Source organism: Lissotriton vulgaris, chromosome 1_2, assembly GCF_964263255.1.
Source record: "Lissotriton vulgaris chromosome 1_2, aLisVul1.2, whole genome shotgun sequence".
In the NCBI taxonomy this organism is placed as follows: domain Eukaryota; kingdom Metazoa; phylum Chordata; class Amphibia; order Caudata; family Salamandridae; genus Lissotriton; species Lissotriton vulgaris.
Window position 1 is genome coordinate 166,313,695 of NC_141686.1, and position 18,267 is coordinate 166,331,961.

Consider the following 18,267-nt stretch of genomic DNA (forward strand, 5'->3'; position numbering starts at 1 on the left):
TTCAGTCGCATCTGTTGTACAGCCTCAAAATTCTGAGCAGACTGGGTCTAAGAGTCAATTTCAAGAAATCGATTCTCAATCCCACTCGAAACATTCACTACCTAGGTTCATCTCTGGTCACCGTGGAAGGAAGCGTGTGTCCTTCGGAGGAGAGGTTTGCATCTATCAAGATGAAGTCTTGAAATCTGCTTCGATTTCTTCACCCTTGTGCGTCTTCATAGTACCCAATGCCCGGTTGCATATGCATCCCCTTTAGCAGGCTCTGGAGGACCAGTGGGCACAGGCTTCAGGAAGTTGGGAGGATCGAATTACTCTTACTCAGTCTGCCAAGGACTCCATCACATGGTGGACGAAGAGATCACATCTGATGAAAGGTGTCCCCTTTCACCAAGAGACTCTGACTCAAACCATTGTCATGGACTCCTCCCTGCAGGGCTGGGGTGCTCATTTGGATCACCTTCAGGTGCAAGGCCTGTGGATGCCATATCAATTTTCATGAGCTAATATCTGTTCACCTGGCTCTTAAATCCTTCTTCCCATCTCTTAGGTCCAACTCCCTCTTGATTCAGACAGACAACACCACAACGATGTTTTATCTAAACAAACAGGGAGGCACCAGATCCAGAGTTCTGTCCCAGGAGTCACAAGCTGTTTGGGGATGGTTACTGGCCAGAAATCTAACCATCAAGGCAGTCCATGTTCCAGGTGTCTTAAACGTCCAGGCGGACTTTTTAAGCAGAGACTTCGTAGACGCTCACGACTGGGTGATCAACAACAAAGTTCCACTGGACATCTTTCAAAGATGGGCTTTTCCAGATATAGACTTGTTCGCAGACGAGACAAACGCCAAATGCCCCGTCTACGCATCCAGGTATCGCCAACCAGGGTCAATCGGGAATGCGCTACTGATAAGCTGGACCCAGAGCTTGCTCTATGCTTTTCCCCCACTGCCTCTCACTCTGGCGGCAGTGATCACCAAATTTTACAAGACCAACTCCAGGATGATACTGATCGCCCTGGAGTGGCCTCCCCAGTGGTGGTACCCGGATCGTCTTCAACTCTCTGAGATTCCACAACAGAGGTTGACTTGTCGCCCAGACCTAGTGTCCAGGAGCCAGGGGAGAGTGTTTCATCCCTGCCTCCCCTTGCTGAGGTTAACAGCATGGCTCCTGAACTCTTGCAATATAGGCATTTAGGCTTGCCGGCTGACTGTATTAACATCCTAAAGGAAGCCAAAAGACTTACCAGAGCTTCCTACCGCTTTTAAATAGAAGCGTTTCTACATATGGTGCTTAAATAATGGACATGACCCGATTAGAGGGCAGGAACAGGTCATTCTGCCGTATCTATTGTATCTGGCTAAGTCGTGTCTGCAATTCTCATCTATTAAGGTACTCTTAGCTGCTATCACAGCGCACAGAAAGTCACCTACGCAAGATTTCTGTTTTTTTTTTTCAATGTGTTTCCACCAGTGCAAGCTCCTTCTCCCCCATGGGAGTTCAATGTGGTCCTTACCAAGTTAATTGGAACACCTTTTGAACCAATACACAAATCTTCCTGACAGCAATTGTCTTGGAAAGTGGCATTCTTGGTGGCGATTATTTCTGCTTGTAGAGTAGGCGACCTGCAACCTCTATGCTGTAAGGAAACTTACACGGTTTTTCATGCAAACAGGGTAGTTCTTAGGACTCATCCTAGTTTTCTGCCGAAGGTGGTATCTGATTTCCACATCAATCAGTGAATCACTTTACCCACTTTCTTCCCTAATCCTTCGACTCCCCCTGATAGGGCCTTACACTGCTTAGACCTTAAGAGGGTGTTGAATTTTTATTTGCACAAAACGAAGGATATTAGAAAGACAGGCTGGTTATTTGTTAATTATGGCCCCATTAATACTGGTTTGGCGGCCTCTAAGCGATCCATCTCAAGATGGATAGTCTCCTGTATTTCCTTGGCTTATCAGTTAGAGAATAAATCTCTTCAGGGGAGACCTAAAGCGCATTCAACAAGAGGAAAGGCCTCTACCACGGCCCCACTGAGAAATATCTCCATAGCCGAGATTTGCAAATCAGCTAAATGGCGATCTGTTCATACCCTTTCTCGTCATTACTCCTTAGACTCAGACACTCAGGCAGATGCTCAAGTGAATCAAGCATCTCTGAGAAATCTGTTTGGTTAGTTACTGGTAGCAACTGTATTTTAATTGTTCTTATTCCTTGTGCTACATTGCTCCTCCCCGAAGTGTGGGGTATGGGCTTGCTATTCTATTCACTGCTTATGACTATTGATGAGTATCCCCTGGAAGAGAAGGTGAAGTTACTTACCTGTAATCCTAGTTCTCTTCCAGGGGTATACTCATCAAAGTCATAAGCACCCCGCTCTCCTCCCTGGATGAGCAAAGTAGGTGCAGGGTTTTTCAAGTTGGAATGTACGCCTTTACAAAAAGAACTGACCTAACTGTCACCTGTGGTGCATTCTGGGAGCAGAGGGCTCTCTGAGGTTCTTAAAGTCAGAGGGCCTAGATTCTTGTGATTCTTAAAGTCAAGGTGCCAGTTGTCTTTTCTGTCTTAGGACAGTTATTCCTATGCAGCCTATGGGCCAAACTGCCTGCAATTACTTGTTTTTTTCCTTGTTCTGGAAAATAAAAGATTCTTGTATGAAGCCATTTGGGTGTATGGTCTTCATTACAAGTAGTCTTAAATGTTTTTTGTTACAACAAGTATTGCTAAATTCTTTTCTAGCTGTTTGTCCCTATTTTGGTTAGAATTCTTTCTTTGGCTGCATAGTTAAATATATGTACGTTTATACATATTTAGGTGTACAGTTTTAAAAGTTTATAAACTTTAATTTCTGGGCATACACCTGTATATGTATATGTATATGTATATGTATATGTGTATACGTATACTAATAAAATTTTGTCTGAAACTGAAGAATCAGTTTTGAAGTTAGGTTTGAACTTTTGCCCGTGTAGACATATGGAATTTGCACAGACCCGGATTGACCTCTATAAGTTCACCCGCAAGCTTAAATTGCACAAGTTCTTAAAGACGAAGGTGCAATCCACAACACAAAAGAGAAAAATAAGGAGACCTTTGGAAACCGATAGCCTCATCATCAGAGACCTTGGTGCGATTATGGTACTAGAGGACCTGTATGATGGGAATGAGACGGAGAACCACACTGCCCTGAGCGGATCACAACAAGTTTCGATTACTGGAGTTGTACAAGAAGGAGAAACCACCTTGTTTAAACCTGTTTCCACCTTTAACCCGCAATTGGCATATGATGCCATTGATGTGTTTTCAGATGCTGTAATAAAAGACCTGACAGCATTTTGGAAGAAACAACATTTCATAAAAAGAGATCAGGATGGTAATTTCTCTAATGAACAGAACCTGGCCCTCAAATCCTTGAGTAAAGATAAAAACACAGTGTACAAACCTGCGGACAAAGGCGGAAATATTGTGCTACAAACCAAAGAGAATTACAACAAGGAGGCAGCCAGACAACTGGGCTGCAAATCATCGTACCTGACGATTACAGAGAAAGAATATCAGAAAAGTGTCAATGACTATCATGTGCTTATTACTAAATGGCATAATGAAGGTCTTCTTGAAATGGACGAATACATGTTCCTGAGACGCCCAAACCCTAATATCCCTACATTCTTTCATCTCCCTAAAGTGCATAAGAACCCCACTACACCCCCAGGGAGACCGATTGTTGCGTCACAGGGGAGTCTCACAGAACATTTATCTATGTTTGTGGATCACTTTTTGTTACCTTTTGTTCTAACTTTGAAGTCACATATCCGTGACACTACAGATTTTCTTGAAAAACTGAGTAAGATCGAGTGGAAGGAAGGCTATACCCTGATGGTGTTGGACATTACCAGCCTCTATACCGCTATTGATCATGGTGATGGTCTGTTGGCCATAAAGTAATATCTAGACCAGAGACCGCTGAAATTTATGAGGCATAGTCAAATGTTGATGGGATTTGTCCAATTCTGCTTGACTAATAACATTTTCCTTTTCCAGACAGAACTGTTTCGTCAGTTATCAGGAACTGCGATGGCACCTGCTTCGCCCCCAGCTATGCAAACTTGTTCGTAGGCTGGTGGGAGGAGCAGGTGGCCTGGGGGGCAGATAATGCATCATGGACCCGCAATTTAATCAGTTGGTATTGTTTCATTGACGATTTATTTATCGTCTGGAACGGCACAACGGAGAGTACTAAACAGTACATGGGGAGACTGAATGAGAACAGTGTAAACCTGGAATTCTCAGGTGAGGTGAGTCAAACCACTGTCAATTACCTTGATGTGATCATCTATGTAGAGGGAGGAACACTCAAAAGTAAACTCTTCCGCAAACCTACAGCGGGCAATAGTGTCCTGAGAGCTACCAGCAGTCACCCAGTTAGTCTTGTCAAGAGTATCCCCTATGGGGAATTACTCAGGATAAAGCGTAACTGTACGGACGATAAGGAATTTCAAAGGGCAGCTAGCCAATGCACAGAACGCTTCAAGGCGAGAGGGTATGTGGGAGAACTCCTCAATGATGCCTACAAAAGAGACAACTCCACACACAGGGAAGATCTGTTTATAAGCAAAGACAAGAAAACATCAGTCAAGAGTGGGGGTAAATTTAGGCTTATAACTACCTTCTCCCAGGGTGCCGCTTTTTTGAATAAAACCTTGAAGAAAAGCTGGCATATCTTACAGACAGATCACCTACTTAAGGACGATCTACCGACTAATCCCCTGATTACATATCGGAAGGCACGTTCTATTAAGAATGATTTGGTGCAGAGCCATTTGATTGAGTCCCCTAAGACTAACGCTTTTGGTGAAATCTGTGGTTTTTCCCCCTGTGGGAAGTGCAAGGCGTGCAAGTTTAGTAAAAGAGTACGATCTTACACAATCCCCAATACAGGGATACAAACAACGTAGGATCACCAAATTTATAACCCGCTCGACACCATATTGTGTGTACTGCCTCACATGCCCCTGTGGATTGCGGTACATCGGAAGCACAGTAAACCCACTGAAGATGCGTGTTCTAGAGCACATGCGCGCTATTGCCAATTTCGATGAGGCGTACCCGGTGGCGCGCCATTTCGATCAAGTACATAAGCGCAATAGGGATCAATTGAGTTTTTTTGGCCTGGACCATGTACCACTGAACCCGAGAGGAGGGGACAGGCTTGTCCGACTCCGTAGACTTGAGTCCAGGTACATAATTGATCTGCAAACCAAGATGCCATGGGGTATGAATATACATGAAGAATTGTCATCTCATCTGGGGGAGTAGATGTTACCAGTCCACCTACAGTATTGTTTTTCATAGGTACCTATGTCAACTATGAACTTGAAGTTATATGTGTATCTGACATGGTATTCTTTTGGGTATACTTAGGTATTGACCTGGATTGTTGTTTTGCTGATCTGTTCTGTATTTATTTACTTGCTTTTGCTACACTGCTTATCTTGGTTGTGCCATTCTTTCATTATTTATGAATTTAGGCATATGATCTTCTTGACGTGATTTATTCTCACGCACAGGAGCTCCAGTTGGATAGTATTTCTTCTTGCTGCATATGCTATTGATTATGATGCTAGGTTTTGTACTTGTTGCTTTTGTCTTTGTTTTGATTTATTTAATTATTTGTCTAGTATGCATAGAGTCACCGTATTTGGGTACTAGATGCATAGGAGAGAGGGTCCTCCTTGGTTCAATGATTGAACCACTAGCCTCTTTAGCCCATCCAGGGCTTGATGGCTACATGAGTACATATATTCTTCTGTAAATATATTCTTTCTGTAATTATTTTTTTCTGTGATTTTCTGGGGGGTTTAGGAAATAGCTTATGAATTTTCAGCTTATTTGCACTACAACTGTATATACTGTTTTGGAGATGCGCAGCACATTAGTGTTTCATTATATTTATTATGCTTTGTATGATTGAAATGCCCATCCAGGGCCTAATCATTTTGTTTCAGCTTAGTCATTGGCTGTGAGATTCAAACACTCCAACATGGCGCTCATGCTATTTCCCTTCCCCTGAGGCATGTCCTATGTTGATTTCTATGACCCTGTTTCAAGTGGATCCCCCGACTCTAGGAAGACAGTCACCCACCTACTCATCACCAGCAGACTGGGCTATGGACCGCTTTCTATGACGGAATCAGCATAAAGCTCCTTTGCAAACTCCAGAACGCTGCAGCCGGACTTATCCTCGACATCCCTCCTCATCCAACACCTCCGCGACCTACACTGGCTTCCCTTCGAAAGACGAATAACCTTCAAACTGCTCACTCACACCTACAAAGCACTCCACAACACCAGACCCCAATACCTCAACAAACGTATCTCCTTCAATGCCCCCAAGAGAAACCTCTGCTCTGCTGACCTCGCCCTTGCCCCGGTCCCTCATATCCACAGGGCCCTCGCACCCAACACCTGGAACAAACTCCCCCTTCGAATCAGAGGAAGCCCGACACTGCACCAGTGCAAAAAGGACCTCAAGACCTGTCTCTTCCAATGACCAACTGAGCTACTCCCCCCCTGTGTCTTGAGTCCCTCACTGATGAGTAGGGCGCTTTACAAACCCTTGATTTTTTCTAAACTTTATTTATAATTTTCAGACATATACAAAGCTATGAAATATCCACAGGTTGTTCCTTCCCAAACACCTTTACGATTTAAACATTTGGTACCAACGTGCAATGCTATTCTCCAAAAAGAATATTACACTTTTAAACAAAAAGTATATAATGTATATCATGTTTGACCAATTCATATTCATTCTGCCTATGTCCCCATAGTCTAGAGTGCAAGCTTGACCATGTGCCAAAAGATATCTGGGACATATAAACAATATAGACTACTAGCTTGCACATTTCAACCCACGCTAGTGGGTACTATGCCGTCAGGAGTCTGACTAGGAGCAACATGTTCCAGGTTTTGTAAATATATTTTAAGCTTATCTCATATATCTTTTGGTCGAGCCTTGGATGGGAGCAATGTAGCATATAGTTCGCAATTAATATTGCAGTAAATGAGACTAGAGAGCCATGTATTAGCAGTTTGCTAACCCATTTAAGGGCAATATCCCGTTTAGCCTGAAGCAGCGCCAACGCAATAAATGTGCTCATTTTCTTGGGCATATTATAAACATATCCCAGGGTGCGATCTCAGGAGCGGGGTCTATTACCAAAGATGTCATTCGGGATGTTAGTTCAAAAATGGCAGTCCAGAACTCCGCAATTTTGGGGCAAGTCCATGTCAAGTGGGGAAAATCAGCATAGGGACCGCCACACTTACGGCAATTGTGAGGCCGGAATGGGTCAATCGCATTCATATACGCCCTCCATAAATATTTTAATTGAGTTAATTTATGCCTACTATTAAGGGAGACTCTGCGAACCTTTACAACCCTTGAATGATTGATGATTGATTGATTGATTGAACTGCTCACTGTATGCTCACGTTTTACTTCTGCTGCCAAGTCACCCTGGAAGCTTCTCCCTTCCCTGCAGCTCAGCTGCATACCCGGGCTGTATTTTTTTTAGCTTCATTGGTGACCCAATAATACAGTGGAGCTACATATTCGTCGCCGTCTCACACTATACATCACCACTGCTTAGTCTGTTTTTAAATATTCCAATATATTATACTTAAAATTGATAGCATTATAGAGATGATTAGTTGCCATGATGATACAGCTGGAGTGTGTTAACAAAGCTGATACCATCAAAATGACCAAATGCCCTCTAGCTGATGACAATTCAAAATGTGTCAGAATGCAAAAGAGCATTGTTCCAGAAAATTGGTTGTATGTTCTTTCAACGAACTCCGTTGTAACGCAAGCCTTTACCACGCATGCGTTACTTCGGAATGCTATGTTCACGCTTGTCCTTGTCCACGTTTTTTTTCCGTGGTGACGTCATACGTAGAAAAAAAGAAACAGCCGTTTTCTTCCTCTGCGACGCCGATTGCCTTCCTTCTCGTCTAAAGGTTAGTGGTTTTTTTTGGGGGGGAAGCCCCCCCCAACCCCCCTTTTTTTATTTGTACCCTTTACCACACATGCCTTTACTATGTACCTCGTAGTAAAGGTATGCGTGGTAAAGGCTGTCGTTGTAACCACGCATGCGTTGTAATGCATGCGTGGTTAAGGATTTCGTTGAAACGGCCTCGTTGTAGTGGCTGTTTCCCCAGAAAATTAGCTTCCAGCGGGAATTCGACTGTTGAATGGTATTTCATGTGTTAATGTCCTATTTCAACACTGAGATACATTAAAATGCAGTACCTGACCAAAATAAACGTATTCTGAAGTTTAAATATTGCAGTTTCTTTTTTTCTTCCCTTTGTGTCTGATGACTAATAATTCGTTTTGTATCTTGCAGGTTCCTGCGAGGTGTGGGGTGACGGTGCGAGAGAGCCTTAAGAAAGCTCTGATGATGAGAGGTCTGATCCCGGAGTGCTGTGCTGTGTACAGAATCCAGGATGGGTACGCTTTGTGTTCAAGCTCTAAGAATATCTCATTTGTTGGGGAAGGGAGGACCAAGTAAGTGAGTAAGGTTAAGAGATAGTTGTGGTGGGAGGCGGCGGAGGTACATTGGTTCAGAAGGTCAGAAAGCTGGTTTCACTCCGTTTAAAAACAGTAGTGATATTGGCCTGCTTTTTCCAGTATAAGACAGACTCAAAGTTTGTACAATTCTATGATTTGTGTGTGTGTTTGAGTACTTTAGATGTTGAGATGGGTAGAGTGGAACATGATTCTCCATCTTCGGGTTTTAATTGATATTCGTAAACCAAGAATATATCTTTTAAAGTGCAGGATAAAACGAATGCTGCCTAGGAGGGATGTTTTCTGCCTTTTTCGTTTTAAATAAAGAAATACAGTTACAGTGGCACATGTATTTCCAAGCATCACTAGTTTCTAGTCCATCAACTTAATGATATAAGCAACTTAATGATATAAGCAACTTCAGTGAAATTGCACAAGAGGATAAGAAGGTTAATATTTACTATACAATAACAAAGTTGTCAGCATCCATTTGTTTGAAAGCTCTGCAGTCTAAAGCCCCCTCTGTAGTACCTTTAGAGCTAGTGTAAGAAAATGTCTCTTTTTGCATGATCACCCGAAAGTTTTGGACTAATGCAGCTGTTTTTTGACTCTAAGCACACACTGAGGCCTACTAACCAGACCTCAAGGCTAGTGTTCTAACCCATTACAAAAGGTATGTTGAATTGGCTACACCTAATTGGCATATGCTGACTTACTTATAAGTCCCTAGGATATGGTACCAAGGGTACCCAGGGCATATAAGACAGAGTTTTATTCCCTCCCACAAGGCTGCAGCACTGATTGCTCCACGCTGGGTGTGGCAACGTACAATATGGCTCCCAGCCAGCCAATGCAGTCTGGAAGAGCAGTTTTAAAAATTTTAGTTTGACTTTGCTATTCGAACCAATGGCAAAGCCACTACTTCCCTTAATAACATATGCAAGTCTCCTTTAAGGTAGGCCTATGGAGCTCTAAAGCAGGGAGCAGTATATTATTAAGTAGGACACTTTTTCTATGTCCTAACAGCAAAACTTCAGAATTTTCTTTTTTGCTGTGGAAAAGTTAGTGGCCCCATTGGCTAACACACCTATACCGGCTGACCTCTCAGTCGGCTAACTAATGAATGGGACTATAAAAATGAACAAGCATTTACAATGCAACGGTTTCGCCTTTGCAAAAGTTTGAGCTATTGGCATTGTAAATGACAAACTTTATTTATGTGTTGGTTTTGAAAACAGATAAATAAATGGCATTGTCATTTACAATGGCAATAGCTTAATCTCTCGCAAATGCGAGACCTATTGTATTTTCAATGCAATAGGTCACGTATTTACGCAAGTTTGTGCTATTGACATTGCAAATAATTCCCATTGCGCAGCACGCATACCCGGTCTGTACCAAGGGTTTTAGTTATATAGCGGATAGAAACAGTTGGAGGGGGGGGAACGCCAACTATTTTACCCCCTCACACACATTACCAGTAACGACACTATGAATAGTTCTAGTTTAGTAAAAATGTGGCTGGCCAGAAGTATCTGGCAGTCCCTGCTTTCCAAGTGCAGTATTTCCTTTTAAAAATAAATGCAATGTTCACAGTTCCAGTTTAATACAGTGTCAGACTTCGGATAAAATAGAAAGATGCAGGTTAACACTATGTCAAACCGTCAGAGCTGTGCAAGGTAACAGTTGCACGGTACAAGATGGGACCTCTAAGGTGAGACACTGTAATGAATACAATGGTCATTACAAATAAAGTATTTTGAGGTTTATTCCCAACAGGTATTCACCCACAGTCAGGAGCGTCATATCAGCCCGGACGGTTCAGTAACTACAGTCCCTGAACGAACCTCGAGCGCAGAACACTCTAATCAATTCAAAGGAATACATAAAGGAATACACAACATAACAAATACAATCTGCTGGGTTAACATTCTATACATAAGCATTACCTCATTACTACATCACCTCCCCCCTTATCAACAAAAACAAACAAAACAAAAATTAAAACTTAATATCTACAAATTCATTGAACGTTGTAGGAACTCTTCTCAGTCTTCCATTACGACTAAAAGAAGTAGAAGGGTACAGACACCTACCAGGGTTGCATTCCCAGATGTGAGCCCCTCGGCGGTTCAGGCCCGCAGGCTCAAGACAGCGCAACACCTCCTGCGCCAACTCGGGGTCTGCGATGAAGCGGCGGAAGCCTTTACTGGCCTGGGCCCGCTCCTGCAGGTACTCCAGGTCAGGGACCTCTCGTTTCCACCGCGCCCCTGCCGCTGCCGCAGCGGAGACCCCGCGGAGGGGTAGGGTCGATACCCGAGGAAGGTGGCGCGAGAGCAGCGGAGGCAAGAGCAGTCGCCCGCTCTGGAGCGTGCACATGACGGCGGAGGCGGCCCTCGCGCACAGCCCTGCAGGGTGTATGTTTCCACCCGTGCCGACAAAGGTCAGCACCCCACAAAACACCCGGGTGCCATTGCGCGTGTGTGGCATGGTGCAGGAACGCTGGAGGTGGCGCAGGCCGTCAAACCAAAGCACACACGGGCTTTTACTTCCGCTTCCGGAGCACACGGAATGAAACAGGACCCTCTAACAAAGCACTAGAGCGCTAACTCACAATTTACGTTGTGCTAGCATCAAGCGAAAGGTGCTGGATAAACCGCATTCACAATATCTTCCCTTCTCTATGAGACTGCCTGAATTTGTAAATGGCTCGGGTTTTACATGTCCTAGCGATCTGCTGCAGCATTGGAGGCTGTAGACACAGAGTACATTCCATAAAACGCTACTATCTTTCAGACTGTAAACGCGCTTGAACCGTTTGGTGTTTTCACTGTACTTTAAACCGCAGGTGCTCTTAGTGTAAAGAACCCAAAGCAAATACATATAGATTTTTCCACTGACAGTCTGTTCGGACTTTCCCCGCAAATACATAAATTAAGGCAAATCGGACTAGACCCTGTTATGGAGGTGTTCGCAGCCAATCAAGTCAGAGCATGTTTTATGTAGCAGTCCAATATTGATTCCAGCAATCCTAACTGTACCATTGGCTAGGAGCCCTTTGGTCAATTGTTAATTGGCTGCATTGCCGCAGAGAGTGCAATCAGCTGAAACAACGATCAAGTGCTCTTTGGATGTTGATCGCTGAAGCCGGAGCATGCCCTCTGTTCACAGTATGTACCTGTGCACTTGTATGTCTTCCTACAGTTGACGGGTTTAGATGTCAATGCAAAAAAACATTGACTGAGTACTCCTCAAGGAAAGCTACAGCTGGTGCAATTACTGGGACCGAGTAGCTGCCAGGCCCGAGAACATCCGAAAAACAAGTCAGGTCCCGGGCCGGCATCCAATCACAGCGCGGCCCGGGGAATGACGTTACGGGGGTGTCCCGGGCAGGCAGCCAATCACAACGCGGCCCGGGGAATGACATCACGGGGGTGTCCCGGGCCGGCAACCAATCACAGCGCGGCCCGGGACACACGGCATCAAGGGGCGGGACTTAAAAAAAAGAGTGAGAAACGCCCACGATTCGCGTTCTGACCGGGAGAAAGTGATTGACGCTGATGTCTTCCAATGGCTAGCCTCCATTTACGGAGCTAGCCAATGGAAGACAGAGGCGGAACCAAAGCCCCATATCGAGGACATAAGATTTCGCCCTGGGCGGAGCAACTGCTACGCAGTTGCTACAGCCAGGTCGAAACCTAAAAATGGGTACTTCAAGGTATCAAACTAATTGTGGCATTAAACCCGACTTGATGCCCAAGTCGAATTTAATGTGACTTTTAAGGAAAGGCTACTTTTAGAAAGTTTCCACTCGGTTGCCCAGTTTGTTCAGTGACCTTGAATAAATTCTGACCACCAAGACAGCCTTCTGCTCTCCAGGGCAGTTGTGTGAACGAGCCCAAGGCTCATGAACAATAACTCCCTTTTGCAGGAAGCCACTCAGGGTGTTGCCCAAAAGGTGAGCTTTGGTGGGCAAATGGTGACCACACTCCTGAAGGGTTAGTTCCCCCTTTGTTCAGGTAGACAGGCTGGTGGCAGGAACAGAGAGGGTAGACCAGTGCCCAAACCGGTTTTCCCATGGGCGTGTAGGCCACAGGGAGCCCCACTTCCAGGGTGAGCTACTAAGCTCTTAACATTCAACGAAGGGTTCAGACATCTTGGCAGTGCGCTAAATAGTGCACACTGGGATTAGATGCCACATGTACCCGGACCTCATCACATGGCGAGAGGTATCCTGGTATCCCTTTGGCTAGTGACCGCACCCCCTTCCCCCAACCCCAAGGCATTTTCTGGGCGTAAATATGGCACCCTTGGCACCTTGAACGTCAGAACTGGAGAAGAATTTGAAGATGGATGCCCTGCTGATTCCTGGACCTGGCAAGAGAGGCAACACAGTCTGCTGAACTGCAACTGCTGCACCTTGGGCTAGCAAAGAGAGGACTGTGCCTGTGGCTCCTGGCTCATGGAAAAGTCACTCCCGAGCCCCAGACCAAAGAAGTAACTCCAAGGCTGACCCTCTGGAACTAGAACCAGGGTCATCAAAGCCGAAGAAGCCTATTCCGTTAAGGCAGTAGCTACTTTCTATGAATCACCGTTGATGGGCACTGGAAGAGACTGATCCTTAATGACCAAAAGTAGAACCCGAGCCTGCTTGACCCTGGAGTGTCGTGTGAGTTCAGATTAGTTGTCCAGGTGGGACACCAGCCTTCACCAAAGGATACTGCTGGACCCGTTGTGTACTGACATCAATAGCACGGCCGCGGCTGGCCTTCGTCTGTTTCAAAGAGGACTTTGCTGGACTCTGACACCTGAGATATAACTTTAAGGACACCCCTGATGAATGCACAGCACCCTGAGCGTCCTTCAGCATCCTGCATCCCTAGCGTCAGGATCACTCCATTGAAGCCTATGATGGTTGCGATGTAACATGTGGAACTGGGCTGAGACTGCTTTGGTGATCAGGTAACTGTCCAGATACTCCTTGTTATCCCTGGCCAATGTGGCATTTGAACTAAAGAAGTCTGTGTATACATACATTAACTGGCCTGTTATTGAAAGTAACCAATTTGAAGCGTGAAACATCTATGAATTATGACGGGCTGACAAGAAAAGAGAAAGCAATTGTTTACAAACAGAACAAGGAAAGCTATTATATAGTCCCTAATTTATCAAGATTTCCGTACTTACATCTCAGACCTATAGGCTTTACTTTACAACTCCTGGCTCTGCTTCTTTTCAGGTTTGGATATTGGTAGTTGTTCTTATCACCTGCTATAATGAACAGGTGTGTGTTCTGTCAACATGTCTGTATGATTATGTTGCTTCAGAGTCCCTAGCTGTTCGCATATTAGTATCAATCTGAGACCGATTCTGGAGGGGAGGGGGTCTTTTCCCTAATTTTGTGGTCCAAAGTTGAACCCGAACCTGGATGTAGTGTACCTAGTGCCTCTTCTTGGAATGCTAACACCCCACTACCCTCTTTTTTTGTTTTACAGTGCCATGCCCGAATCGGGCTTAGTTGGATCCTCAGCGGCTCATTGGTCCCTCCGGAGCACCGTCTGCGCTCCTGCCCATTACATGCAGCTTCTGGGCTGTACATTTTGAGGTTCAGTGCTCTCAACGTTTGTTTGAGTATTTCAGAGGACTTTCTCTGTACATGTACAAAGATCTTATAGTATAGAAATGTGAGTACTCGGTTAGACTCATATTGTATGGTACCTTTTTTGTGGGCTATTTGTAGGATGGAGTCTCTATCCTTGGTTCAGTATCCTACAATAAGTAGCCTTAAAGGCATCCCTAGCGGTGGTCTTTGAGTTTGGGCCGGAGGAAAACCCTTGATAATGAAATAATTTGTGAGCTCGGCTTCAGGGATCCATGTTCTAGAGCAATCATTGTTTTTTTTATAAAGTAAGCTGTAGGGGAGAGAGTCAACAGCACACCTCCATTTGGTCGGTGTATTATGTCTTTGTAGTGCTGTTCTTGACAAGGAGGTGAGTGACAATGATCATTCCGCTTTTGAGCTGTTCAGAGCTCTCCAGAAGTCCAGCCAGTTCTTCATGCTAAAGACCCCACAGTCAAGCCGTTGTCTGTGCTCATGTCTTTAATTCTTGGTCAGGGAGATCACATGCCTTTGAATGGTGTGCATAGGCCACATAGAGGCCCGCCCATCAGTCCTAGTAATTCTTCGGAGCTGTTCCAGCCCTTATTTGACTTGCCTTACTCTGACCTGTTTTGCATTGATCCTTAAGCCCTGCTTGGAAGAGGAGGGGTGTGCAGGGGGAGTAGGAGGGGCACAAGCAGTAAGGATCCCTTGTTCTGCACTAATGAAGGGCTTACAACCATGCTATCCTCCGTATGTGCCCCCCACACTGCTAACACATCTACTCCCATGCCATAGGAGGTTACCAATCCAGGCCCAGGGCCCCACTGGACATCCTCTTGCAGGGGGTGTCACCCACACCTGGCTCTCCCTCACTCACTTAACAGCAACGGTGTCTGGCAGAGGGCAAACACTAAGCTTTCTCTTTTCTCCTTTTTTGTGATGCGGGCTTTACCCAAGACCGTGCCCCCACCCCAGCACCAGACTCCAAGTTGGGTTGTCAGTCTGCCACCAGCACCATTGTGGTGGGCTGCGTTTTCACCTCCTCTGGACTGAAAATCTGCCACCAGTGCTGACCAGTGTGGTGACAGCGGCACTTGCGCCCTGCATAGGCCCAAGAGCCACAGAAGCATTGACCAGGTATTCAGGGGTATCGAAGCACCATCCTATATAACATGTGCCAACTAATGGTGCAGTACTATACATGATTATTTAGTTGGGCGCTCTTCTAACATCTGGCTGTCATCTTTGCAAACCACTGGCAGTATTGTTTACCCTCTAAAGGTACAGAGACATAGGGTTGCACTGGTGTTAAAAATAGTAAGGAAAAACATGCTTGTAGACTTTAATTGAATCTTAGTAATATCCACTGATCAAATTACATCTTGTGATCAAACCTCTGCTGAAAGCAGGCTACATTTAAGCCAGGTTTTGTGATGGATATGTTTTTACACTAATAGGTGGGTGCTCGTTTTTGAAAGTCTGACTCCGGTGTGAATCATGTGTATAAAACAGGAGAAACGGAGGGAGGGTAGTTGCACAAACAGGAAGAAATTCAACCAAATATATTAAAAAATTATATCTAACTTTTAATTGGTATAACAAGTTAAAATCAACAGAATTATACAGAAAAATAAAACAATATGACACTTAAACACATTACAACCTAATTCATATAATTGTCACATAAAAAAGAATATATCTTAAACCATACTGTAATGAACAATAATTAAAAATTACAAAGAAAAAGTGGCAGTTAATATTCGACGCGCGTTTCGGCGTTTCAGGGGGTCCTTGTTACTTACATCATCAGGGGGTCCTTGTTACTTACATCATCAGGGGATCCTTGTTACTTACATCATCAGGGGGTCCTTGTTACTTACATCATGACTCCGGTGTGAATGCACAACCTGACTGCCCAGTCATTCATTGGTTCAGGTATATTAATGTCTTCATGTATAAGAAAGGATTTGGTGAATACAGTGATTACCCTGAATTGCCTACTGAAAACACTAGCCTAATTGCAAAGGGGAGGTTAAGTAATTTAAGATATGGATGAAGGCCACCTCCCCTTAGACAATTAAGTACTGATTTGCCACCACAACCAATTGTTGGCTATGGCAGTATAGCTCTTTACCTGAGGTTCTACCTGTGCATCTTAAACTTTCTAGTGTTTGCTTTGGCTTTTTATACCAGGCACTGGGCATGGACAGTGGTTGACTTTGGAATGTGTACAGTTTTTCTGTTCCTAAAGTGAACAGTGTTATTTTTCTTTGCTTATCTTTTGAGGACTGGAGGTCTAGCACTCCTTGTTTTCAAATGTTACTATTTATTCTTGTTCTGAAGCACCTAAACATGTACTCAGAAAGCTTTCTTAAAACTTTTAAAATGACATAGTCGCTGTTGTCCTGTAATACAGAAATTGACTGTTAATTATACAGACTAATAAAGTAAAAATTACCAATATTTGTTTATAAATTACTTAATTTGAGTCCATTATTAACCCAGCCCGTAAATCTTAGCACTGCTCAAGCAAGTAACCACTGTTTCATTACATTTTGTAAGTCATAAGCAGTTGCAAATTTGCTTTATTAACCACATGGCTGCTGGCCATTTCCCCCCCCCTGTGCTGGAAAATGCCATTTTAGTGGCACCATGACGAGCTCAGCTCGTCATCAGCACACGACACCCGTGGGTGATGACGAGCTGAGCTCGTCATCAGCATCGAAAGGGTTAAACATTTCCAATTCTCAGGCGCTTTAGGGCACATGCATAGAATGTGGAGTAGTGTCTCTCTCATCTCATTACAGAGTTGACAACCAGCTTCACTCCTCGCTCTCAATCAGCCTTTTTGGCATTTCTGCTGTGGAAAGAGAGAAAAGCCAAAGCATTCTGATCACTCCAGACTGGCTGAAAAGGGTGATGTACTCGCACATATTGAGATACTTCTGTCTTTCACTCTTCCTCTCAAACCAGACCTGCTCTCAGTCAAAGGGCAGGTTCTACACCCTGCTTCTCGAGCCTCCACCTTCATGCCTGTAGATTGAGCTTAGACACTCAAGCTCTTTCCAGCTGCAACCCGAAGTAATCAATGTCCTATTTTCTCATACTTTCAATTATTTGTCCCTCCACAAAATCTATGCATCATGTGAGCAATTTCTAAGTAGAATTGTACATCAGAGGAAAAAATTACTTACTTTCGATAAAGATCTTTCTGGTGGATATCATTTCTACCTGAAGATTCTCCAGTCATCCTAACTACTTACATATTCTTAAGGGAATTTACAGGCCACAATATTAAAAAGGTTCCAGTCTAATTGTTGCATCAGACTTCCACAGTTGTTCGTCGGTTTCTCATTTCAGCCTCTAAAGGTATGGGAAAATATTTGGCAAACTGACATCAGTTGCGTCAAGGTTAGTGTTCCAGTGATATCCTTCCTTTTCTGGTGCTGAGGTGATCCCCCACCTCCTGTCAGCATCGGAGATCTGTGAAAAGATTCCCGATCTAGTTTGACACCTTCGGTACAAAAGGGGGTGGTGATGGACGGAGCATCTGAATCAATCAAACACTCACATCCAGTCAAAAGATCTGGGTTTAATCCATCACCGTTCTTTAGCCCACTCTGCCACCCCAGTTCAGACATGGCTATATGCAAATCAGACTGACCCTGTGCCTCATGGGAACAGTCCAGCCCGAACTGCCAAGCCATGTCTTCCCCGGACCGGAAACAAGCTTCCGAGGACCGGTTTCTGGCATTCCAGCCGTCTTCAGCCCGGCTTGCTTGAATCCAGTGGCAAAGCGAGCAAGGGACTCACTTCTGAGCATACCCTGCCACACTTATGGCGGCCAAAAGCGGTACAAAAGGGGGTGGTGATGGACGGAGCATCTGAATCAATCAAACACTCCCACCCAGTCAAAAGATCTGGGTTTAATCCATCACCGTTCTTTAGCCCACTCTGCCACCCCAGTTCAGACATGGCTATATGCAAATCAGTCTGACCCTGTGCCTCATGGGAACAGTCCAATAAACAAAAAAGTGCTAGTACTGAGTCTTATTACACAATAACAATTGTATCCAAAGCCAAAAAAT

The 18,267-nt window shown here is 44.4% G+C and overlaps 1 protein-coding gene across 2 annotated transcripts in view; it reads left to right on the forward strand.

Moving 5' to 3' along the window:
* Positions 1 to 18,267, forward strand: part of BRAF (B-Raf proto-oncogene, serine/threonine kinase) — a 759,203-nt gene that overhangs the window by 183,609 nt on the left and 557,327 nt on the right. For both annotated transcript variants that reach the window (XM_086953040.1, XM_086953041.1), the window contains exon 4: positions 8,414 to 8,517. In XM_086953040.1, coding sequence (XP_086809166.1) covers positions 8,414 to 8,517 — 104 coding nt within the window. The remainder of the gene's footprint in view (positions 1 to 8,413; positions 8,518 to 18,267) is intronic.